Raw genomic sequence first — 25,577 nt, forward strand, 5'->3', positions numbered from 1 at the left:
TGGTTGTTTATAGAAACAGAGACTCACTTTGTTGCCCAGGCTGGTCTCAAACTCCTGGGTTCAAGCAATCTTCCTGTCTTGGCCTCCCAAAGTGTTGGGATTACAGTGTGAGCCACTGTGGCCATCCCCAAAATAGTTTTTTTTTTGTTTTTTTTTTTTTTGAGATGGAGACTCGCTCTGTCACCCAGGCTGGAGTGCAGTGGCGTGATCTCGGCTCACTACAAGCTCCGCCTCCCGGGTTCACGCCATTCTCCTGCCTCAGCCTCCCGAGTAGCTAGGACTACAGGCGCCTGCCACCACGCCTGGCTAATTTTTCGTATTTTTAGTAGAGACGGGGTTTCACCATGTTAGTCAGGATGGTCTCGATCTCCTGACCTCGTGATCCGCCTGCCTTGGCCTCCCAAAGTGCTGGGATTACAGGTGTGAGCCACCACGCCCGGCCTATTTTTTAATTTTTTGAGACAGAGTCTCACTCTGTTGCCTAGGCTAGAGTGCAGTGGTATAGTCTTACCTCACTGCAACCCTTACCTCCCAGGCTCAAGTGATCCCCCCACCTCAGCCTCCTGAGTAGCTGGACCACAGGCACGTGCCACTACACCTGGCTAATTTTTTCAAAAGTAATTTTATAAAGGGTCTTATTCTGTGCCTGTGGAGCCCCCTCACCAATAGTCCAAGAATGGACTTGGTCTTTGAACCTCTGAAATTGCAGGCAAAATTTTGAGATACTGGCATCCCACCAGGAAGAGTGCATATGGCATTCACAGCTGATCCCCAAATGGCTAAGAACGTCTGAGAAAGCCATTTCTATTTTAGGGGCAATGTCTCAAGACTATCAGGAGTCTTCCATGGCAAGGATGCCACCCCACAGGGAAGGGAATTTCATGTGTTAGATGTGTCTTTATGAGTTTTATCAGAAGGCCTCTAGATGTGTCATTTGGCACCTGTATTATATTAACTTTTTTTTTTTTTTGAGACAGAGTCTCACTCTGTTGCCCAGACTGGAGTACGGTGGTGCGATCTCGGCTCAGTGCAACCTCCACCTCCTGGGTTCAAGCGATTCCCCTGCCTCAGCCTCCTGAGTAGCTGGGACTACAGGCGCATGCCATCATGCCTGGCTAACTTCTGTAATTTTAGTAAAGATAGGGTTTCACTGTGTTGCCCAGGCTGGTCTCGAACTCCTGGCCTCAGGCAGTCCACCTGCTTTGGCCTCCCAAAGTGCTGGGAATATAGGCGTGAGCCACTGCACCTGGCCTATTATAATAATTTTGATGATAATATGAGATTAAAGGCTCAGAGCATCTGAAGTCTTAGTCATGTCTCAGCTTCAGCCCTTAGGAGCTGGGAGTAGAGGACTGTCCCTGCTTCCTGGTGTTTAATGTTATTCCAGAAACGTTGGAGTACTGGCACCCTGGTTTTTTCATAGTTCACTGCAGCCTCTCACTTCTGGGCTCAAACAATCCTCCCACATCAGCCTCCCAAAGTGTTGGGATTACAGGCATGAGCCCCCACACCCAACTAGCGCCCTGGTTTCTGATGTGAGACTTTGGGTCAAGCGTTGGTCTGTCTAGGCTACAAGTTCTTCCTGGAGGTCTGCAGCAGAACTGGCAGCCACAAGCCCCTCCCTCAGCCATGATGAACTGGGCTTGTCCCTTGCTTCTATAAATCAGCTCCAGAATCTTCCACCTTTGCTGAACCTGAGATACGATTCACAGGGCTGGGCACGACCCTCTGGATGATCTCATCCAGCTTTGCATGCCAGAGCCAAGGAGCTGAAGGGCCACAGAGATCTGGATTTGCTGGATGTGGGCTGTGGCCTCCGTGCCACTTGGCCTGCCCTATCACCACCACACTTGTCTTCACAGCTGCCCTGTTTGGCTCCTGCTGGGGTACTGGCTCTTTCCAGCCTGAATACCCCTGGAATATAGAAGGCAGAGACTTTTGCTTTGGTGAAGCTTTGGAGTAGATTCTGGGGAGAGAGCTGTGGTGAGCTCTGGGAACAGGAGCTGAGAGGGTGTTTCGTGGCTTGCAATTGCCAAATGAATTAAGATGCATTCCGCCTTCTGCCCTGTTGTACTCAGGGGCCAACTGCAGGTGCTCCTCCCTGAATCCATGATGCTTGGTTAGCTTTTGGCTAACTGCTGGTTTGGCCAGCAGATGGTAGACATCAGAGTCTTGGAAATCTCCAAAGGGTTCCTGTGATTGGTTTGCACCCCCGTTCCAGAGCTTCAGGGACATTCACAGTCTACCCTTTGTCAGTTCCAAGCCCAGTCCCATCTCTAGTAGCTGCACCAGGCATGCAGGCCTTGGGAGTATAAGGACATGCTGCCACTCATACTTTCCTGTTCCATTATTTCACCGTGCTGGTTTCCACCTCTGCTTAAGGCCCTAGTGGACCAGGGCTGTGTTTACAGACTGAAAAGAGCATGGGCTGTCTACTACACAAAGCTAGGTCCCCAGAGTGAGATCTTTTACTTCTGAGCCTCAGTGTTTGTGTCCTTAAAATAGCGGTGTGAATAGCTCTCCCCGCTATTGTGACCATTGTGAAAACTAAGTTCTCTTTCTGTGCCTTTTACAAGCTAGGAAGACATTCCTAACTGGAAACCATATTTGCTGCCACCTTGTTCTTGCACTTCCAGCTTCTGAAACTGTGAGAAAATAAATTTCTGTTGTGTGAGCCACCCAGACTGCACAATTTTGTTAGGGCAGCCCAAGCAGACGAATACAGTGGCCCCTGGAGCCTGGCTGTGCTGGGCCGCCCGCCTGCCTGGTCATGGTTGATCAGACCATGGATGGACCGCTGGTCTGACCAGGCCAATCGAATTCTCTCTCTCAGGATTTTGAAATTGGGGCTGAAGTGCTCCGGATTGGCTCTGCAGATGGCTGTTCTTGGAAGGATAATGCAATGTGGGGTGCCCACTTTCTACCATGCGGACCGGCATGAGAGATGGAGGGGGAATCTTGCCTCCAGTCCTAAGAGCTTTGCCTCTCCCAGTTCCAGTCCTCCTCTAGGCCACTGTGTCTCGTCCTTGGGTTTTTGAGACATCTTATTTTATTTTAATTTATTTATTTATTTATTTTGAGATGGAGTTTTGCTCTTGCTGCCCAGGCTGGAGTGCAATGGTGCAATCTCACCTCACTGCAACCTCCGCCTCCCGGATTCAAACGATTCTCCTGCCTCAGCCTCCCAAGTAGCTGGGATTACAAGCATGCAGCACCACACCCGGCTAATTTTGTATTTTTCTTTTTAGTAGAGACAGGGTTTCACCATGTTGGCCAGGCTGGTCTCAAACTCCTGACCTCAGGCGATCCACCCGCCTTGGCCTCCCAAAGTGCTGGCATTACAGGTGTGAGCCACTGTGTCTGGCCGAGACATCTATTTTAAATAATGAATACCTCCTTTTTGCTTAAGTGAACAAGTTTATTTCTGTCACTTGCAACCTAAGAGTTCTAACTAATACCGTGGGAGTGTTTGCATCATCAGCCGCAGCCATGAAGTTAAAAATTCCCTGAGTGTATCAGAAGCATCCATAGCTTGCGTGTGAAAGGGCTTTTTAGCTTTGTTAGTTCTCTTGCTGTCTCTTTGTTTTCTACCTCTCCTTCCCTCCCCGTCTTTCTTCACAGTCACAGCTAGGACAGTTTCCAATTCTTCTACCACATGCCCGGCTTTGTGGACTATAAATAGGAAGACAAACAAGGCTGGGCAGTTGGATAAATTGTCATTTAGGGCGGTTGGTGATTGTAACAAAATTAAATGGAAATGTCTGGCATGCTTCATGGAAGTCTGGGCGCTTTCAGCTTGAGCTGAGTTTTTTCCCTTCTTTAACTGGCTGGGGTAGGGGATACCCCTGAGGTGTGACAGGGATGCTGCTGGTCACCTGCTGACCTGGCACAGTGAGTGGATGCAGTCTGGATCTGCCCCAGACCTGAGGGTTCAGAGGAAACAGCTCTGGGGAAGGGACCCGTGAGGAGAGCTTTCCCTCATGTTTCCAGTTCATGAAGCCCGTCCGTAAACTGTCATCTCCACTCTGGATTTGAGAAGGCCAAGCCTCGGGGATGGCGAGAGTCCCTGAGGTCACCTGGGTGGGCACTGGCTGGGGGTGGTGCTCTGTCTTCTCTTAAAAAATATTTTGTTTTATTATTTTATTGTTTATTTATTTATTTGAGACACAGTTTCACTCTGTCACCCAGGCTGGAGTGCAATGGCGCGATCTCGGCTCACTGCAACCTCCACCCCTCAGATTCAAGCGATTCTCGTGCCTCAGCCTCCCGAATAGCTGGGATTACAGTTGTGTACCACCATGCCCGGCTAATTTTGGTATTTTTAGTAGAGATGGGGTTTCACCATGTTGGTCATGCTGGTCTTGAACTCCGGACCTCAGGTGATCCGCTCGACTCAGCCTCCCAAAATGCTGAGATTACAGGTGTGAGCCACCACGCCCAGCCAGCGCTCCGTCTTTTCACAGCTGCCTGTCTGGGTCCCAGAGAGCACTGGCCTGGTGGGGCTGCCTGTTCTCTTTGCCTCGTGGAGCAATGAAGTGGGGCCTTCTGTGAAGGAAATGATTTAAGGATAGCAGGGCACGGAGTGACCAGTATGTCAGTCCCTCTCTCCACATGCCTCTCATCCGCAGCCCTGAAGTCTGCTGCTTCGATCTTTTCCACCCCTGTGTCACCATCCCCTTGACCTCCAACCTATTCTTGGGGGGCCTGGCCTCCTCCAAGGGGCCTGTCTTCTTTCAAGTCAATGTTCAGGTTCTGATAATCCACAGCAAACTGAGTCTCTGCCGGCCTCTAGTGAGAGAGTTTGAAGCTGCAGGTGGTTGAACATGGCTGACCATCGGCCTCTCCGTGGGCATCTTGCTGTGTCTCTTGCTTTGTATTTGACAATATCCACGGTGGCGTTAGGACCCTGAAGGGAGCAATAGGAAGAGGGTGTCTTACAAGGCATTTCGGGGATGCGGTGGTTGAGCCTCTCACCGACATGAAACACACTTCCCTCTGGGGATTGAGAGCCTTGGTAGTAATGATACTCAAGTGAGGATTTGGAAGGCCTGTAGAAGTTGCTTAACCTATCACTCTACTTTAAGTAGTGTTCTTTTCCCTTTTGAGAAGGCTTTTTTTTTTTTTTTTTTTTTTGAGACAGAGTCTTGCTCTGTAGCCCAGGCTGGAGTGCAATGGTACGACCTCGGCTCACTGCAACCTCCACCTCCTGGGTTCAAGCGATTCTCCTGCTTCAGGCTCCTGAGTAGCTGGGATTATAGGCAGGCACCACCACGCCCGGCTAATCTTTGTATTTTTAGTGGAGACGGGGTTTCACCATGTTGGTCAGGCTGGTCTCGAACTCCTGACCTCGTGATCCACCTGCCTTGGCCTCCCAAAGTGCTGGGATTACAGGCGTGAGCCACCGCACCTGGCGAGAAGGCATTCTTTTAGGGAAGAGGGTTATGAAAAAAGACCTGGAAACCTGCAATTTTCCTGTGGGTGCATACATTTTAGGTAGCACCTGAAAACCTAGAGAGAGCCTCTTTCGATGATGGCTTGGAACATATCAGTTTATATTCTTTCCATATGGAAAAATAAGTCATGAAGCTTAGATAGCAGTTGTTTAAAGAAGAGAACTAAAAAAGCCACAAAATTGCCTTGGGAGAGGACAGGAAGATGGGGAAATTGCCATTTAAGTTTGGCCAATTTATAGCTGGGCACGGTGGCTCATGCCTGTAATCCCAGCACTTTGGGAGGCCTGAGGCTAGGAGTTCAAGACTAGCTTGGTCAACATGGTGAAACCCCATTTCTACTAAAAATACAAAAATTAGCCAGGTATGGTGTCACACTCCTGTAATCCAAGCTACTTGGGAGGCTGAGGCGGGAGGATCACTTGAACCCGGGAGGCAGTGGTTGCAGTGAGCCGAGATCGAGCCATTGCACTCCAGCCTGAGCAACAGAGCAAGACGCCATCTCAAAAAAAAAAAGGTTGGCCAATTTATTTATTTAAAAGTTTGTTCTTTGGAAGCCTGAAGATTAATTAATTCAGGTCACATTTTGAATCTGGAGGAGGAGGGTGGATTATTCAACAAATGATGCAAGGATTACTAACCAACCATTTGGAAGAAAATAAGGTTAATGATTAACCTCACATGATAAATAAAAATAAATTTCAGAGATTAAATATTTACATGGTTAAAAAAAAAAAAGAAGCCATAAAAGTTGTAGACAAAACACAGGTGGTTGTTTATATAACCTTGGTGCTGAGGAAGGTTTTTCTAAGCATAACACTATATGTAAAATTTTTGAAAGTTGAAAATTAGCATAAACATACTTAAAAGGCAAGTGATAGAGCTAAAATATTTGAAACATACCAGGTTCTATGAAGATCTTTAGCAAACGGTAAGAAAGGCAAACAATCTAATGCAAAAATGAGACACACAAGAAAAATACAAGTTGTTAAAAAAACATTGGAAATATTAAATTATTTAGTTTTTAAAAAATAGTATATACAGGTTTATTTGATTTTTCTTTCATCACTGTAAACTAGGATGCTGCTAATTTTTTTACTTTCATAGATAATGTTTAAACCATTGAAGGAATGTTTCTGAAGGATAAATTCCCACCAGTGGAATTAATGGTTGGAAGGCAAAAAGCATCTTATTTTCAGTAAACATTTCCAAAGTGCCCATCAAGGCCAGGCACAGTGCCTCACACGTGTAATTTCAGCACTTTAGGAGACTGAGGCAGGAGGATCACTTGAGACCAGGAGTTTGAGACCAGCCTGGGCAACGTAGAAGACCCTGTCTCTACAAATTTAAAAAAAAAAAAAAAATTAGCCAAGTGTGGTGGCACACGCCTGTGGTCCCAGCTCCTCAGGAATCGGAGGGCATAGGACCACCTGAGCCCAGGAGGTCAAGGTTGCAGTGAGCTATGAACACACCACAGCACTCCAGAGCGAGACCCTGTCTCAAGAAAATAAATAAATAGGCTGGGTGCGGTGGCTCACACCTGTAATCCCAGCACTTTGGGAGGCTGAGGCGGGCGGATCACCTGAGGTCAGAAGTTTGAGACCAGCCCGACCAACATGGAGAAACCCCGTCTCTACTAAAATACAAAAAAATTAGCGAGGCATGGTGGCGCATCCCTGTAATCCCAGCTACTCAAGAGGCTGAGGCAGGAGAATCACTTGAACCTGGGAGGCAGAGGTTGCGGTGAGCCGAGATCGCACCATTGCACTCCAGCCTGGGAAACAAGAGTGAAACTCCATCTCAAAAAATTAAATAAATAAAAAAGAAAATAAATAAAAGTGTGAGGGTGGGGGGCAGTGGCTCACGCCTGTAATCCCAGCACTTTGGGAGGCCGAGGCGGCCAGATCACTTGAGGTCAGGAGTTTGAGACCAACCTGGCCAACATGGCGAAACCCCGTCCCTACTAAAAATATAAAAATTAGCTGCACATGGTGGCACACACCTGTAATCCCAGCTACTCGGGAGGCTGAGACATGAGAATCGCTTGAGCCCAGTGGCAGAGGTTGCAGTGAGCCGAGATCATGCCATTGCACTCCAGCCTGGGCAACAGAGCGAGACTCTGCCTCAAAAAAAAAAAAAAAAGTTTGAATCGGTTTACACTCTCAAATAAATATGAGGGTGCCCATTTCCCTATAGCCTTGGGAAAAATGGGCATGTTTTCATTTTTGACAATCTGATGAGGGAAAAAAGTAATTTGCCACATGCACACATAAACATCTTTCTTAAGTGATTGGCAGAGTGACTTCAGCTTGGACCAGAGGGCTGGTTATGAATCTGTCAGTGAGACTGACTCTGGTTCCCTAATTTCTTTCCCCTGTAGTTCCTGCTCATTTTCCACAAGGCCGCGGCAGGGGAGCTGCAGGAGGACAGTGGGCTGATGGCGCTGGCAAAGCTTTCTGAGATCGATGTGGCCCTGGAGGGCGTCAAAGGTGCCAAGAACTTCTTTGAAGCCAAGGTAGGTGCTTAGTTCCTTCTGTGAGGAGCAACCACTCCCAGCCTTCACCCTGCCCACCAGACTGCAGCTGTCATTTTCATCTCAGCAGAGCACACCTGCAGAAACAGACCAGGAGGGTCCTCCAAGTCCTCTGCCAACCAGCAAGTGGGTGCCAGTCCACCTGAGTTCAGACTCTGCCTCCTCCATCTCCCTACCCTGTCCACTCTGAGCCTCGGTGTCTTCATCTGTATGATGGAGGGGTGACAATAGAATTGCCTGAATGATTAAATGAGTTCATGTACATGAAAGCATTTAGGAAGTGCCTGGCTCACTGTGAGCCCTTCGTAGGTGGTATGGGCTGTTGGGACTCTTGTGGAGTTTTGTTTTAGTTTATTCTGGAAGCTTGCCCAGAGACAGAGTGCCTTGGTGACATATCCTGGCCTGCCCAGTCCCCTAAGCAGGACTCTAAATTCTTACTTCTCTTTGAGGCTGCTTGGAGACAGATTTCATCATCTCTCTGCCATGCTGAAAGCCCAGTGCTCTCATCTGACAGTGTCAGGGACAAGCCAACCACTCATTGTGCCTTAAACACTGGCACCATGTGTCCAATAATGAAAGTGGTTTAGTCCTTCCTTCCTGACTTAACATTGATTCAGCCCATCTCCAGCAAAGCTGGGCACCGCATTGAGCTCTAAGATACAACTCCTTTCTAAAGGCGAAGTGGTCATAACTGTTGCCCTTCCCAGGGCACACACATAGTCCAGTGAAGAAAGCAAGTGCCACAATGACACAGAGAGGGTAGAGAGGAGGGAAGGGCTATTTTGCAGGGATGGGTCTTCTCCATCCATTGAGTATATAACATGCAGATGTCTTATGATGCCTTGGGAGAGGTGCTAGGGTTGAGAGCCCGAGCTTAGCAGGACAGTTTTCAGTCCACTGCTCCAGTGCAAGGTGATACGTGCTCTAGTTGAAGTAGGTTTGAGTGTCTGGGAATGTCTTAATCTGGGTATTCAAGACCTGTTATGATCTGGCTCTGATCCCTGCTTCAGCCTCATCCACCCCCTGCAAATGCTGCCACGCCTTTCCCAACTGGATCTGCTGTCCCCTCTGCCTGAACGCCCTACCCAAATGCCTCTGCCTAGAAAACTCTGCTTCATCCAGACCCACATTGAAGAGTTCCCTCCCCTGGGCTGCTTTCCCTGACTGTCCATCCTCTTCTGTGTGCCTCTAGTACACATGGAAGTGGTGTTATAATTTATCTTTTCAAGGCACCCTTAGATGCTTTTGGTAAAAGTATAAATTAACCCAGCTTTTTATTTTATTTTACTTTTTGAGATGGAGTGTCGCTCTGCCACCCAGGCTGGAGTGCAGTGGCAGAATCTTGGCTCACTGCAACTTTGACCCAACTTTTTGTAAAGCAGTTTGAAACTAACTATTCACATTTTATATTTTTCCCTTCCAGAATTCTACCTCTTAAGACGTCTTCTTTTTTTTTTTTTTTTTTTGAGATTGAGTCTCACTCTGTCTCCCAGGCTGCAGTACAGTGGCACGATCTCGGCTCACTGGCACCTCTGCCTCCCAGGTTCAAGCAATTCTCCTGCCTTAGCCTCCTGAGTAGCTGGGCCTACAGGCGCCCACCACCACGCCCAGCTAATTTTTGTATTTTTAGTAGAGACAGGGTTTCACGACATTGGCCATGCTGGTCTCAAACTCCTGACCTCGTGATCTGCCTGCCTCCGCCTCCCAAAATGCTGGGATAACAGGCGTGAGCCACCGCACCCATGCAAATGCACATACATGTATGGACAAGGATTTTCATACAATATTGTTAGTGATAGAGAAAAATTAGAAATAACCAAAACTTCCACTATCAGGGAAATGAGTTCATTGTGATATACCCACACATTTGCACACTCTGCAGCTGTCAAAAAATGAGATGCAGCTGCGTGTCCGTGTGGACAGATGTCCAGAATAAATGAAGCAAGACAATATGCTGGAAACCTAATTTTGTAAACATGAAATCCAACCTGGATCATTATATGCCAAAGTATTAGTAATAGTTTTGTCAGAGGGACTTATTTTATATTTTTGTAATGTTTTACAATGAGTGTGCATTATTTTTATAACTGGAGAAAAGATGAAAAGAATGACAATAAAAATTCTTACAGCTCGTTATGTTTATAGGTCTGCCTCCTCACCCAGACTCAAAGGCAGAGTAGGTATGATATCTTTGTAATTACAGTGCTTGGTATATAATGGCCCTCAATAAACATTTGCGTGGATGACAAATGGAGGGCATCATCACTGGATTTGGGAGAGGGCCATAAAGGAGCCACCATTTGTGACAGATGTTCCAAGATAAATGGGGATTCACCTTGTAATCAAGGAAGGGAGGGCGTTGTGATCGTGGGAACAGCAAGTGGAAGGCTCCAAGGCATAGAGGGTGAGGCGTGTTTGGAGGCTGGAGAGGCGTCCCAATGTGAGGATACAGGATGTGTGAGGGAGCAGGGCTGGTGACATGGCCGGAGGTGAAAGCCAAGATGCAAATATGGTGACCCCAGCCTGGCCAACATGGTGAAACCCATCTCCACTAAAAATACAAAAATTAGCTGGGTGTGGTGGCGCACACCTGTAATCCCAGCTACTTGGAAAGCTGAGGCAGGAGAATTGCTTGAACCCTGGAGGCGGAGGCTGCAGTGAGCCGAGATCGTGCCACTGCACTCCAGCCTGGATGACAGAGCACGACTCCACCTCAAAAGAAAAAAAAAAGAGAGAGAGAGAAAAGGAAGGAAGAAAGGAAGGAGAAAGAAAGAGAGAAAGAAAAGAAAGAAAAGAAAAGAAAGAAAGAATATGGCGATCAGGAAACTGGGCCAGCACTTGCCACCCTTTGGCACACCATGGCACATGTGGTCTATGACTCTGAGATAGGATGGCTCCCAGCTACACTAGACGCTATTGGACAGAGAGCTCCAGCCTCCCTGAGGCTGAGAGGAGCTCCTCTCTGGGCACCTGGTTGGGAAGGTCAGGCCTTCCCCCGACTGCTGAGTGTTAGAACCACCTGCACACCGGCTTCCCAGGCCCACCCACATCCACCTGGGATTTCTCCAAGGTGGGTTTCAGGAAACGTGTAGTCGATGGAGCTGTGACATGATTCCGATGCACAGCCGCAGGTGCAGGGGAGCCGTTGAGTGTTTGAGCAGGGCCTTGACGTGATCAGGGTGGGCACTACCAGGACACACTTGCCTGGGGACAGTTTAGACTCAGGGAAGTTTTCACAGATGTCCTGAGAAGAATTGTGGGTCCAATAAGGGTAGGGACAACCAGACTAGGGAGGAGGAGGAGACAAATTGAGAATTCTCTAGAAGTCTCAGTGTTCATCACCACTCCATTGGAGGAGGGAGATAAGTGCCATGAGGTTTGTAAGGAGGGGAGTTGATGATATTTTTCATCAAGACCAGCCTCCCAGGCCAATTGCAGTGGCTCACATCTGTAATCGCAGCACTTTAGGAGGGTGAGGTGGGAGGATTACTTGAGGTTAGGAGTTTGAGACCAGCCTGGCCAACATGGTGAAACCCCATCTCTACTAAAAATACAAAAATTAGCCGGGCATGGTGGCATGCGCCTGTAATCCCAGCTACTCAGGAGGCTGAGGCATGAGAATCGCTTGAACCCAGAGGCAGAGGTTGCAGTGAGCCGAGATCACGCCGTTGCACTCCAGCCTGGGTGACAGAGCAAGACCATGTCTCAAAGGAAAAAAAAAAAAGCCTGGCCTTCCCCTATTCCCAGAATGGCTGTGGTTTGAGGAGGAAAAGTTATGAACTGGGTTTGGTTTCAAGTGTGAGGTGACTTCAGGCACGGGAAAGGCGTGCCCTTTCATTTGAAGGCCATCATGTTGGTTGCAAATAGTTTCTGATCACATCCTGTTTGACCAAACCTGGTGACTCCTGGCTGCATGGGAGGTTAGGGAATGTCTTTTTTTCTGGGATCTGTCTGCCCGGCTGTAATTATGCCACTAGGGAAGATGAGGATCCTATGTGTTGAGGGTCATGGAGTAATTTCTTCCACACATGCCCAATTCTGAACCTGCCATTGGAAAACGCTGGAATATCATTATCTCAACTGGGCTCTCCTGGAGCCGGGGGTGGAGTCAGTCTCCCTTAGGCCCCTGGGCCATGTGTCAGGCCTCATAGCAAGAAATAAGGCAGGAAGTGGGTGCTTCTGGGCACCTCACAATATAGACCACAGGAGCTAACTTCACAAGATACAAGTTGAAACCAAGGATTAGAGATTGACCTATGGTAGAACAGACTGGTGCCAGGACTGTGGGGAAGGCTGGCATTTAGGCCTTTGGAGAAGAAGGTGTAATCAGAGGTATAAGGAAACCCTGGGGAAATGCTATTTTGGAGGACAGGAGCAGTTTTTAGAAGAGATTAGGCTGGGTGCAGTGGCTCACACCTGGACACTTTGGGAAGCTGAGGCAGGAGAACTCCTCAAACCCAGGAGTTCAAGGTTGCAGTGAGCTATGATCATACCACTGGACCACAGCCTGGGCAACAGAGCAAGACCCTGTCTCTAAAACAAAACAAAACAAAACAAAAAGCAAACAATAAAAGAGAGTTTTTCGTCCCTGCCTCTAGGGATTATAATTCCATAAGAGTAAAAGTGACCTGGTGCAGTGGCTCACATCTGCAATCCCAGCACATTGGGAGGCCAAGGTGGGAGGATTGCTTAAGTCCAGGAGTTTGAGACCAGCCTGGGCAACATGGCAAGACCCCATCTCTACACACACACACACACACACACGTACACGCACACATCTTTCTATAACACACACACACGTACACACACACATCTTTCTATATAAGCATAACTCTTGCTGTTAATATTATCAGAGTTACCTGTCTTCAGAAATGGACCCCTGTGAAATGCAGGGGGAATTTAGAAAATGGACACTGTGATTTTTCATTGAAATGGGAGCATCCAGGCCTGGTGCAGTGGCTCATGCCTATAATCTCAGCACTTTGGGAGGCTGAGGTGGGAGGATTGCTTAAGCCCAGGAGTTTGAGACCAGCCTGGGCAACATAGTGAGACCCTCTCATTACAAAAACAAACAAAAATATTAGCTGGGTATGGCGGGTGCATGCCTGTAGTCCCAGCTACTCAGGAGGCTGAATTGGGAGGAACACTTGAGCCTGGGAGATTGAGGCTGCAGTGAGCCATGACTGCACCACTGCACTCCAGTCTGGGTGATAGAGTAAGACCTTGTCTCAAAAAAAAGACATTTAGAAAGCTGAGAACTCTGCTCCAACTCCCCCGAGACAGTTAAATGTTGGGAAATGTAAGGATTACTTCTTCCCTTGTCCTCCAATGTTATAAAAAGAATGCAAACATATTTAAAAAGATAATATCATATTCATTCTCTGAAGCCATTGATTCTGATAAAGTCAGATAAAAATGACTTTATTAGAATAAAGAAAAAATTATATCAATTAGAAAAAAGAATTATATCAATGAATGTAGCTCTAAGGATCTTAAAACTTCAGGGGCCAGGAGCAGTGGCTTATGCCTATAATCCCAGAACTTTGGGAGGCCAAGGTGGGCACCTCACTTGAGTTTAGGAGTTTGAGACCAGCCTGGCCAACATGGTGAAACCCTGTCTCACTAAAAAAAACAAAAATTAGTTGGCCGTGGTGGTGTGTACCTGTCATCCCAGCTACTCGGGAGGCAGGAGAATCACTTGAACCTGGGAAGTGGAGCTGAGATCACGCCATTGAGCTCCAGCCTGGGTGACAGAGTAAGACTCCATCTCAAAAAGAAAAAAAAAAGAATCTTAAAACTTCAAAAAATGGAATGCAGTGATTACATTTAAGGAGATAGATGTTAAAACTGTAAGAATAATTTGAAAATGTTGCTATCATAGGTTATCAAGAAAAAAGTCATTTAAATTAAATATCTCAAAGGTATTTGGTAAAGTTTAATACCCATTCATAATAAAACATTTTAAAATAAGAAAACAATGCTTCTTTAGCACGATAAAAGAATATTGGCCGGGCGCGGTGGCTCACGCCTGTAATCCTAGCACTTTGGGAGGCCGAGGCGGGTGGATCACCTGAGGTGGAGAGTTCGAAACCAGCCTGACCAACATGGAGAAACCTCGTCTCTACTAAAAAACAAAATTAGCTGGGCGTGTTGGCACATACCTGTAATCCCAGCTACTCGGGAGACTGAGGCAGGAGAATTGCTTGAACCTGGGAGGCGGAGGTTGCAGTGAGCTGAGATCGCACCATTGCACTCTAGCCTGGGCAAAGAGAGCCAAACTCTGCTTCAAACAAACAAACAAACAAAAAAAACAAACAAAAACAAAAAAGAAAAAGAAACATCTCTTTCATGTGGGAACTTAGGATATGAAGACGATTGGGAGAATAATGGGCTAGCAATAAAAGGTGTTGAGACAATTAGCTATGCACTTGTGAAGATAAAGTCAAGTCCCTACTTTATACTCTGCACTAAAAGAAGTGCACTTAGATCCTTTTGCGGTTCATAATGTGATGACTAGGTTTTCATGTCCATGTGTGAAGTGCGCCTTCCTCCAATCCTGTTAAGATGTCAGCACATTTGCCTTCTGACAGGAAAGAAAAAAAAAGTGAAATAAATGAGCTTATTTTTGTGGCTTAAGGGGCCAAATGAGAACACAAAACCATAAAGGTATTAAAAGGAAATTCAGGAAAAGGGGTTTAGAAGCTCGGGGGTTTAGAAGACCTCCTTAAACATGACATAAAATGCAAATGGCAGAACGGAAATGGTTGATCAATTTGATTACATCAAAATTTTAAATATGTATATCGTCCCAAATGCCTTAAAGTTAAAAGACGAGCAAAAAACTGGGAGAAAGGAACTAAAATATTATAACCAGAGACTAATACCTAGTATTTATGAGGAAAGTAAATATTCTTTTATCTTTTTTTTTTTACCTTATGTAAATAAATGCAAATTGGGGCTGAGCTCAGTGGTACATGCCCATAATCCCAGTGCTTTAAGAGGCTGAGGTGGGAGAATTGCTTGAGCCCAGGAGTTTGAGACCAGCCTGGGCAACATAGAGCAACCCCATCTCTACAAAAAAATTGAAAAAATTAGCCTATAGGTGGCATGCACCTATAGGCCTAGCTGCTCAGGATGCTGAGGTAGGAGGCTCGCTTGAGCTCGGGAGTTCGAGGCTGCAGTGAACTATGATTGTGCCACTGCACTTCAACCTCAACCTGGGGGATGGAGCAAGACGTTTCTAAAAAAAAAAAAAGGAACTGCAAATTTAAAAATAATATAATAACTGAATAGAAACGTGGGCAAAGGATATAAATGGGCAATTTACAAAAGAGGAAATAAAAGAAGATGCCAATTTTTTGGCTATCTGATTGGCAAAAAGTAAAAACATTAATGATAACCTTGGCAAGGTTGTGGGGAAATGAGAGCTTCCAGTTCATGATTGTGGGTGTGTAAATCGGAGCAGCTACTTTGGAGAGCAATTTAATAGTCTATTTAAATAACGTACATAAGGCTGGGTGTGGTGGCTTATGCCTGTAATTCTAGCACTTTGGGAGGCTGAGGCAGGTGAATTGCTTGAGTTTAGGAGTTCAAGACCAGCCCGGGCAACGTGGTAGAACCCTGTCTCTACTAAAAATACAAAAATTAGCCAGGCGTGTGATGACGTGTGCCTGTAATCCCAGCTACTTGAGAGGCTGAGGCAGGAGGATCGGTTGAGCCCTGGAGGCAGAGGTGGCAATGAGCTGAGATTGCGCCATTGTACTCCAGCCTGGGCAACAGAGTGAGACTCTGTCTAAAAAAAAAAAAAGTACATACTCAGCGTGTTTGGAAATTTTATAAATTGAGACACACACTCACAGAATCAGTTCTAGAATAGAGGATTTTTAGATGGGTTTATCTGATATGATATTATTGAAGACAAGTTGTTAGATTTAAAATACTCAGATGGCACCAAATTCCATTCACAATACCAACAAAAACATGTAATATCTAGAAGTAAATATAGAACGATTGATTTAGTGAGCAACATAAAGGCATAATTGAATGAAAACTGAGGCATTCAGGGAAAACTGTATTTTTAAAAATTATTATTATTTTGAGATGGAGTCTCACTGCAGCCTCGACCTCCAAGGCTCAAGCGATTCTCCTGCTTCAGCCCCTGAGTAGCTGGGATTAAAGGCACACGTCACCATACCTGGCTAATTTTTGTGTTTTTAGTAGGGACAGGATTTCACCATGTTGGCCAGGCTGGTCTCAAGCTCCTGGCCTCAGGTGATCCGCCCGCTTCAGCCTCGCAAAGTGCTGGGATTACAGGCTTGAGTCACCGCGCCCAGCCCAGGGAGAAATGTATTTTAAAGGTATCCCTTTGCCATAGACAGATGGATGCAATTCCAATAAAAATCCCATGAGGGGACTGGGTGCAGTGGCTCACGCCTGTAATCCCAGCACTTTGGGAGGCCAAGACTGGTGGATCACCTGAAGTCAGGAGTTCGAGACCAGCCTCCAGCCTGTAAATTTTGTAAAAATACAAAAATTAACCAGGCATGGTGGCGTGCACCTGTAGTCCCAGCTACTCGGGAGGCTGAGACAGAAGAACTGCTTGAACCTGGGAGATGGAGATTGCAGTGAGCCAAGATCACACCACTGCACTCCAGCCTGAGCGACAGAGCGAGACTCCATCTCAAAATAAATAAATAAATAAATAAAAAATAAAAAAAAATAAATCCCATCAGGGGATTCATTTTGGTTTGCCTTTTTTCCCTACAATTGAACAATATTAGTGTGAAATTAAAATAATGTAAAAATGGTTAATAAACTGGGATGTTAAACTGTATCCTGAAAAAAAAAGTCAAGTAGAATGACCAACCCCAGCAAAAGAAGCACATGGGGGCACAGCAACAAATACAGTGTTGTGTTAGAGATGGTGTCTGCGCCAACAGAAAGCAACTTCTGAAGGCCACACAGAAAGAGTGCTTGCTGGGGTCCTGCCCTCCGTGGGCCCACATTCCCTTGTCTCTAGGTCTGCTGAATGGGCTGTTGGCTCAGGTGTCAGCAGCTCCAGGGTCCTCTGCCCTCCCTTACTCGGTTGGTCTGTGTCTGCTATTTCTCTGCAGGTCCAAGCCTTGTCATCGGCCAGTAAGTTTGAAGCAGAGTTGAAAGCTGAGCAAGATGAGCGGAAGCGGGAGGAGGAGGAGAGGCGGCTCCGCCAGGCAGCCTTCCAGAAACTCAAGGCCAACTTCAATACATAGTCCTGCTGACCTTGCCCTCTGCCCACAGCTGTGCCTCACAGATGCCCCGAGAAGAGATGACTAGGCATCTTCATCACTGCTGCCGGTCCCCTCCCTGAGCCAGCATCTCCATCCACCACCCCGTGCCAGCTCCCATGCCAGCCTTCATTCCTCCCAGTGTCCAAGCCCCTCCAGGAGGGTCCTGGGGTGGGCCAGATGCCTGCCCACCTCTGTCTCCTGCCTCTGCTCCTCCGCCCTACTTATAGCCAGAACTTGTATCTTCTCAGCAACCTTCACTTTGTCCTTGTCCCTTTACCACTCCCCATCAAAGAGTAGTCTGCTATATCAATTTGTGTAGATACGTCTGTCTTTTTGGGTCCTCAGAGAAAATGCCCATTTTCTCGGAGAATTCTCTGCACTCCTCTCTGCTTCCCATTCAACTTCCCTGTTCTCATCTTTGGTAGGATTCTGCCAGTTGCTTTTGCATCTTCTGTTCCTGGGTAATGGTGGGTCTTAATGGAGGCTGGGTGGACCACTGCCCGTCCACTCTTCAACAGGAGGAACAGCATGCCACCACGGTAACACACATTAGAGAAAGGACAGAGGTCTACTCCTTCCTGCCACCTTTCTCCTGGCCCCTTAGCGCTCCCCCAGTCCCTCCCTCTTCACCTTGCTCCGTCTATGTCTTCCCAGCTCAGCCTTTTTCCCACTCTTAAATACTGTACTACTTCACTGTAAGAACGAAAGAATAGTTAGGATACCAATGAGTAAAAGGGTTCCTGTTCACTCTGACTCTGTGCAAATTGTATTACAGTAGACCGCTGACATTCCCAAGTGACAGATCCAGGGCCTTTCAAACATCCCCAAAGTCATGGCCATACTCACCATTAGCCAGTTTCTAACATCTGTTTCAGGGTATCCAGCTGTAGATGTTCTTACCCCCCATACTTGTGAGTTCTTGGGGTTGCTCACAAATACTAGGGGTTTTTGTTGTATTTTTAACAAATATATCCTAATGTCATATTTATTCTCTTTTGTAACTGCTGTCTTTACAATAAAGAAATCATCTGCCTTTCTATCTTACAGCTATTTCTTTTTACATTGTACAAATAACGTGGCCATCACATCAATGTGCCTGGAATTTTCTTGAATTAAAGGAGAGAGTAGAGTATTTTCTATAGGAGCCAAGTCCCATCCAGGGCTTCTGTTTGACATTGAGTCCTGAAGTACAGTTAGAAATGGGAACTAGAGGTCAGGCACAGTAGCTCACATCTGTAGTCACAGCACTTTGGGAGGCCGAAGTGGGCGGATCACTCGAGGTCAGGAGTTCAAGACCAGCCTGGTCAACATGGTAAAACCCCATTTCTAGTAAAAATATAGCCGGGCATGGTGGCGCACGCCTGTAATCCCAGCTGCTCAGGAGGCTGAGGTGGGAGAATCCCTTGAACCAGGGAGGCAGAGTTTGCAGTGAGCAGAGATGGTGCCACTGCACTCCAGCATAGACAACAGAGCAAGACTCTATCTCAAAAAAAAGAAAGGAAAGAAATGAGAACTAGAGGGCTGGTTTTCACTCTATACGATTCAGAGTACTGAGCTTATCAGTTGCACTCCCCTTCCCTTCTGTGAGGATGCCTTCAGCTGCAGGGAAAAACCATAGCTTCATTTCTTTTGCATCCTAGATCCCTTGAAACTGTGATGACAGCCAATGCCCCTCCCTCCCATGTATAATCCAGGATATTTGGGCTACCCATGCAAGGACCTCTGTCCCAAGAGAATACCCTTTGCTTCTCAGGAAGGATCATTCTGTTTTATACAGACCCAAGACCTATGCTTTGCAGACATCATTTTTCTAGCTGGTGTCACCCTCTAGTCTCCCCACCAGAGGGGAGGGACATGAAAAAGGAGTGGAGAGATTCTTACCATACGATCCAGCAATCCTGCTCCTTCCTATTTCTTCAGATTACATGAGAGCTTATGTCCACGCAAAAACCTGCACATGAAGCTTTTGTTTTTGTTTCTGATTTTTTTGAGACAAGGTCTAGCACTGTCACCCAGGCTGGAGTGCCGTGGTATGAAGATGGCTCACTGCAGCCTCAACCTCCTAGGCTCAAGTGATCCTCTTGTCTCAGCCTCCGAAAGTGCTGGGATTACAAGCATAGGCCACTGTGGCCGGCCTGCACATGAATTTTTATAGCAGCTTTATTCATAATTGCATAGACTTGGAAACAATCAAAATGTTCCTCAATAGGTGAGTGCATAAACTATGATACGTCCGCACAATGGAATATTATTCAGTGATGAGAAGTATTTACCAATAGAAAGAAATGAGCTATCAAGTAATGAGAAGACATGGAGGAAACTTACATGCATACTGCTAAGTGAAAAGCCAGTCCTAAGCTGGGTGCAGGACGCTTGCTCATAGTTCTAGCTGCTCACGGCTGAGGAGGAAGGATAACTTGAGCCTCGGAGTTTGAGTGCAGCCTGAGTAACACAGTGAGACCCCATCTCAAAAAAACAAAAAAAGCCAATCTGAAAAGGCTATATGCTATTTGATACCAACTATGGTATGACATCCTGGGAAAGGTGAAAGTGTGAAGACATTGAAAAGATCAGTGGTTGTCAGCGAGGAGAGAGGGAGGGATGAATAAACGCAGCACAGAGGACTTTTAGGGCAATGAAACTTATTCTCCATGATGCTATCGATGCTGGTGGATGAATGTTTTATACATTTGTCAAAACCTATAGAATGTGCAACACAAAGAATGCACCCTAGGCTGAGTGCAGTGGCTCATGCCTGGAATCCCAGCACTTTGGGAGGTGGAGGCAGGAAGATCACTCAAGCTCAGGGGTTTGAGACCAGCCTGGGCAATATAGTTAGATCCTGTGTCTACAAAAAAACTTTTAAAACGCCAAGCTTGGCCGGGAGCGGTGGCTCATGCCTGTAATCCCAGCATTTTGGGAGGCTGAGGCAGGGGGATTGCTTGAGCTCAAGAATTTGAGACCAGCTGGGGCAATATAGTGAAACCCCATTTCTATCAAAAATACAAAAAAATTAGCTGGGCATGGTGGCAGGCATCTGTGGTCCCAGCTACTTGGGAGGCTGAGGCTGAGGTGGGAGGATAGCTTGAGCCCAGGAAGTGGAGGTTGCAGTGAACTGAGATCGTGCCACTGCACACCAACCTGGGTGACAGAGTGAGACCCTGTCTCAAAAAAAAAAAAAAAAAAAAAAAAAGGCCAAGTGTGGTGGCATGCGCCTGTGCTCTCAGCTACCCAGGAGGCTGAGGTGGGAGGATGGATTGAGCCCAGGAGGAGAAGGCTGCAGTGAGCCAGGATCATGCCACTGCACTCCAGCCTGGATGACTGATTGAGAGCCTGCCTCAAAAAGGAAAAAAAAAAAAGAATGCATCCTAATATTAACCATGGAGTTTAATAATGCATCAATATGGGCATGTCAATTGTAACAAATATACCACATTAATATAACATAATAATAGGGAATGGGGAGTTAGGGTGAGAGGGGTACATGGGAACATGTACTTTTGGCTCAGTTTTTCTGTAAACCTAAAACTTCTCTAAAAAATAAAGTCTAGGGTAGGCGTGGTGGCGGCTCATGCCTGTAATCCCAGCACTTTGGGAGGCCTAGGTGGGTGGATCACCTGAGGTCAGGAGTTCGAGACCAGCCTGGCCAACATGGTGAAACCCTGTTTCTACTAAAAATACAAAAAATTAGCTGGGAGTGGTGGTGCACGCCTGTAATCCCAGCTACCCGGGAGGCTGAAGCAGGAGAATTGCTTGAAAACTGGAAGGTGGAGGTTGCAGTGAGGTGAGATCGTGCCACTGTACTCCAGCCTGGATGACAGAGCAAGACTCCATCTCAAAAAGATACATAAATAAATAAATAAATAAATAAAGTCTAATGGTGAAGGAGACGAGAAAAAAAGGCTATTCATTTAAAAAAGAAGGAAGAGAATGGAGATAGCAGTGTCATTACTTGAAGCATCCGTTTGCCTTTCTGGACAAGTGGGCCCACATAAGAGCTAAAACTCTCGATTGCTTGTCACAAATTGTGAAAATAAAAATAAATAAATAAGGCTGGGCGCAGTGACTCATGCCTGTAATCCCAGCACCTTGGGAGGCTAATGCAGGTGGATCACTTGAGGTCAGGAGTTTGAGACCAGCCTGGCCAACATGGCAAAACCTCATCTCTGCTAAAAATACAAAAAAATTAACCGAGCGTGGTGGCGTGTGCCTGTAGTCCCAGCGACTCGAGAGGCTGAGGCAGGAGAATCCCTTGAACCCAGGAGGCGGAGGTTGCAGTGAGCCGAGATCACACCACTGCATTCCAGCCTGGGTGACACTGTCTCAAAAAATAAAAATGAACAATAAATAAATAAAACTTTTGATTGCAAGCAATAGAAACAACTTCTGATTGCAAGCAATAGAAAATCCAACACGAAAGGACTTCAGACAAAACAGGACACGTTGGGCCATGTCACTACAAAGGCCAGGTAGAGGATGTCGTTCCTCCCTCTTGGCCACAGAGTCCCCGGGAGGCCGCTCCCTTGTGCCTCCCACCCTCCATCTCCAGCGCCATGGTCACAGCTCAGACCTTCATAGGTTCCTTCCTGGGTCTCTACCGCGGGCTCCTCATTGGTTTCTCTGCCCTCATTATACCCTGATTGTCCGCTTTGCAGCTGGAGTAATTCTTAGAAAATGCAAACCTGTTCTTAACATCTCTCCTTCAATTTTTGATTCCCCACTTTCAGGAGCTGGCCCCAACTCATCCCTCCAACTCCATCTTTTGTCTCTCCTCCCTGCCCTGTCTCCTTCCAAACTCTACACTCCTGGTATATGCGATGCCTAACTGTTCCTAGAAAATTCCACACCTCCAGGCTTTTGCATATGTGGTTTCCTCTGCCTGGCACTCCCTCCCTCCCTTCCACAGGTGGACTACTTCTCACTGTTGAAGACTCAGCTCAGAGATTATCTTCAGGAAGCTTCCTTGATGCTTCCAGGCCAGGTAAGGTGTCCCTTCTCAGGGCTCCCATTTCCCTGAGTTTCTCTCTACTGTAATCCTGACAGCTTGAGTCAGTAGCCATCTCCTTACTTCTCAGCCCCCCTGTTTGGACTGTACTCTTTGCAGGGCAGGAAGTTTGCCTTGCCTATTGCTATAGGCCCAGCATGCTGCGTGGCATGTAGCAGGCAACCTTGCATGTTGGTTTCACAAGGACATGCCAGGTTTGTTAAAGCAGACAGATGGGCAAGGCAGGATCATTACCACTGATGTCAGAGACTTCTGCGTACTCCACCATGAGAGCCTGAGGGGCCAGCTCTGAAAGTGGAGACTGGCTGGGTGTGATGGCTCACCCCTGTAATCCCAGCACTTTGGGGGACCGAGGCGGGTGGATCACCTGAGGTCGGGAGTTCGAGACCAGCCTGACCAACATGGAGAAACCTCGTCTCTACTAAAAATACAAAATTAGCTGGACAAGGTGGTGCATGCCTGTAATCCCAGCTATTTGGGAGGCTGAGGCAGGAGAATTGCTTGAAACCGGGAGGTGGAGATTGCAGTGAGCCGAGATCGTGCCACTTGCACTCCAGCTTGGGCAATAAGAGCGAAATTCCACCTCAAAAAAAAAAAAAAAAAAAAAAAAAAAAAGAAAAGAAAAGAAAAGAAAAGAAAGGAAAGTGGAGACAGCAGAGCTTGTGAGAATATCTTTCTCACTGGAAGAGAGAGAGGTCACTCCCCAGGGCCCTCCTTTGACTGAGCAATAGGAAAAACAACACACCAATTAGTCTTGCCTAGGCCCTGGAGGCTGTGTGATCTAACGGAATTTGGACTCGAACACTAGGCAAGTAACTGAACCTCACTGAGCCTCCATTTTCTCACCTGTAAAATGGGCATGATGGTGACCTACCTGGCAGATTCCACGCCTGCCATATATTTAGTGCTCAGGACACATGGGTTCCTCTCTCTCCCCTCCCTCCCTCCACTACTGTAACTCTGTCTCCTCCTGCGCCCTGAGTCTCTACAGTTAGGTCCAAGAGTCTCAGGCCAGGGTAGCCCAGAAGTGCTCAGTCCTGGCTGCTGTCTTGGCCACAAGTGCAGATGCCCATGGACCCATGTTCTCTGTTATTTTGAGACCCCTTTTCTGACCAGCCCAGGGGAATTTCTGCCCGTCTGCTGGCTCACTTGCATGCTCCTGGCGGCTGCCAGTTACTGAATGTGGCCTGACAGCTGTGGTTTTGTCGCTGCTCAGATTTCTCCTTGCTCACTCTGCCTGTCCACGAGGCCAGATGCTGGCACATCACTGCCCACTTGGACTGACAGTACTATACAAGAATGATGCCTTCTGGGTCCTGTGATGGCGGTGGGGCTCTCGGGAGCCAATTCAGAATTCTACAATTTAGAAGGGCTGGGCGTGGTGTCTCATGCCTGTAATCCCAACACTTTGGGAGGCCAAGGCAGGAGGATTGCTTGAGCCCACGACTTCAAGACCAGCCTGGCCAACACGGCAAAGCCTCATTTCTACAAACAAATACAAAAAAATTTAGTCAGGCATGGTGATGGGCACCTGTAGTCCCAGCTACAAGGAAGGCCGAGGCAGGAGGGTTACTTGAGCCTGGGAAGTCAAGACTGCAGTGAGCTGAGATCACACCACCGCACTCCAGCCTGGGCGACAAAGCAAGATTCTACAACTTAGTGAGGCATTAAGGATGAGACCTCAGGAGGGGTCAATTTTTTGTTTTCTTCCACTCCTTCCCAAAACCAGTGGCTTTTGGCATTCTGCCATGGGGTGTTGAGCATGTATATTGCTGTTGCCATCTTGTTATTAGTAGTATTTTTTCTTTTTCTTTTCTTTTTTTTTTTTTTTTGAGACAGGGTGTTGCTCTGTCACCCAGGTTGGAGCGCAGTGGCACAATCTCAGCTCACTGCAACCTTCGTCTCCCAGGCTCAAGCGATTCTCATGCTTCAGCCTCCTGAATAGCTGGAATTACAGGCGCATGCCACCACGTCCAGCTACTTTTTGTATTTTTGGTAGAAGTGGGGTTTTATCATGTTGGGCAGCCTGGTCTCGAACTCCTGAGCTCAAGCTATCTGCCCACCTTGGCCTCCCAAAGTGCTGAGATTACAGGTGTGAGCCACTGCACCTGGCCTCTATTTTTCTTTACAGAGGTAATCAAGTTAAAGCTGTTGCCTTGTTGGTTTTTTACTTATTTTTATTTTTGTAGAGACAGAATCTTGCTCTGTCACTCAGGCTGGAGTACAGTGACGTGATTATAACTCACTGCAGCCTCAAATTCCTGGACTCAAGCGATCCTCCCACTTCAGCCTCCCGACTAGCTGGAACTATAGGCACAGGCCACCATGCTTGGCTAGCTGTTGCCTTTTTGAAGGGCAATTTGGTAGACGGTTAAAATTAAAAATTGTATTTGTATTAGTTATTTATGGTTATGTTAACAAATCACACCAGGACTTAGTGGCTTAAAACGATGATTAATATTTATTATCTCACACAGTTTGGGGCCAGGAATTTAGAAGCAATTTGGCTGGGTAGTTGGTTTGGGCTCAGGGTCTCTCATGAGGCTGCAGTCAAAATGTCAGCTGGGGCTACAGTCATCTGAAGGCTTGACTGAGCCTGGGAGACCTGCTTCCAACATGACTTACTCCTGTGATTGATGCTGGCTATTGGCAGGAGGCCTCAGTTGCCTGCCATGTGAACCTCTCCATGAGGCTGCTTGAGTGTCCTCACAACATGGCAGCTGGCTTCCCCCAGAGCAAGTGATACGAGAGAGTAAAGGGCAAGCCTTTTAAGACCTAGCTTCCTGAATCACACTCTGCTATCTACTAGTCACATAGGTCAGCCCTATTGGCAAAAGTCATTAGGAGCCATCTTGGAGGCTGGCTACTTTGGAATCAGAGTTCTTAATTGCAAGTAATAGAATCTAAGCCAGACTGATTTAAGCAGAAAAGGAATTGATTGAAAAGACATGGAGGAGTCCCCAGAAGCACCAGCAGGGCTGGGGGGTGCAGGCTAAGGAAGCAGGCAGGAGGCCAGGAGGCTGGGACAGCAGCCAAAAGCACACCATGGGAAACAGCTGCTGTCCTGGCTGACAAGCATGCCGTGGTGTCCTGCTTCTTCAGGTCATTTACTTCACATCAGAGTCTGAGGCTGAGCCTAGTCACATGCCCACTTGTCAGGGGTGGGACAGGGGAGTATCTGGGCTTTTTGTGCTCTGTAAGGGGAGGCAAGCTCTGCCAGCCACCAAGATTCTCATTTTCTACAAACATGGGAAAGAATTTCAGTACTTCAACTGAAAGTAATTCACTATTTCAGTTCAGCAGAACTGTCATAAAGAATGGCA

At 47.0% G+C, this 25,577-nt stretch overlaps 1 protein-coding gene and 1 non-coding gene across 3 annotated transcripts in view; both read left to right on the top strand.

Moving 5' to 3' along the window:
* The window catches only part of EFHD1 (EF-hand domain family member D1), a 49,625-nt gene extending 31,332 nt beyond the window's left edge, over window positions 1-18,293 (top strand). For both annotated transcript variants that reach the window (XM_008965739.3, XM_055109215.2), the window contains exons 3-4: window positions 7,831-7,965; window positions 17,097-18,293. In XM_008965739.3, coding sequence (XP_008963987.2) covers window positions 7,831-7,965; window positions 17,097-17,231 — 270 coding nt within the window. In that variant the 3' untranslated portion in view covers window positions 17,232-18,293. The remainder of the gene's footprint in view (window positions 1-7,830; window positions 7,966-17,096) is intronic.
* On the top strand, window positions 14,470-14,572 carry LOC112439205 (small nucleolar RNA U13). Its single transcript, XR_003027502.1, has one exon. It is a non-coding gene; the product is annotated as a small nucleolar RNA U13 (small nucleolar RNA).
* Window positions 18,294-25,577: the final 7,284 nt, after the last annotated feature.

The sequence above is a fragment of the Pan paniscus genome, chromosome 13 (assembly GCF_029289425.2).
Source record: "Pan paniscus chromosome 13, NHGRI_mPanPan1-v2.0_pri, whole genome shotgun sequence".
In the NCBI taxonomy this organism is placed as follows: Eukaryota; Metazoa; Chordata; class Mammalia; order Primates; family Hominidae; genus Pan; species Pan paniscus.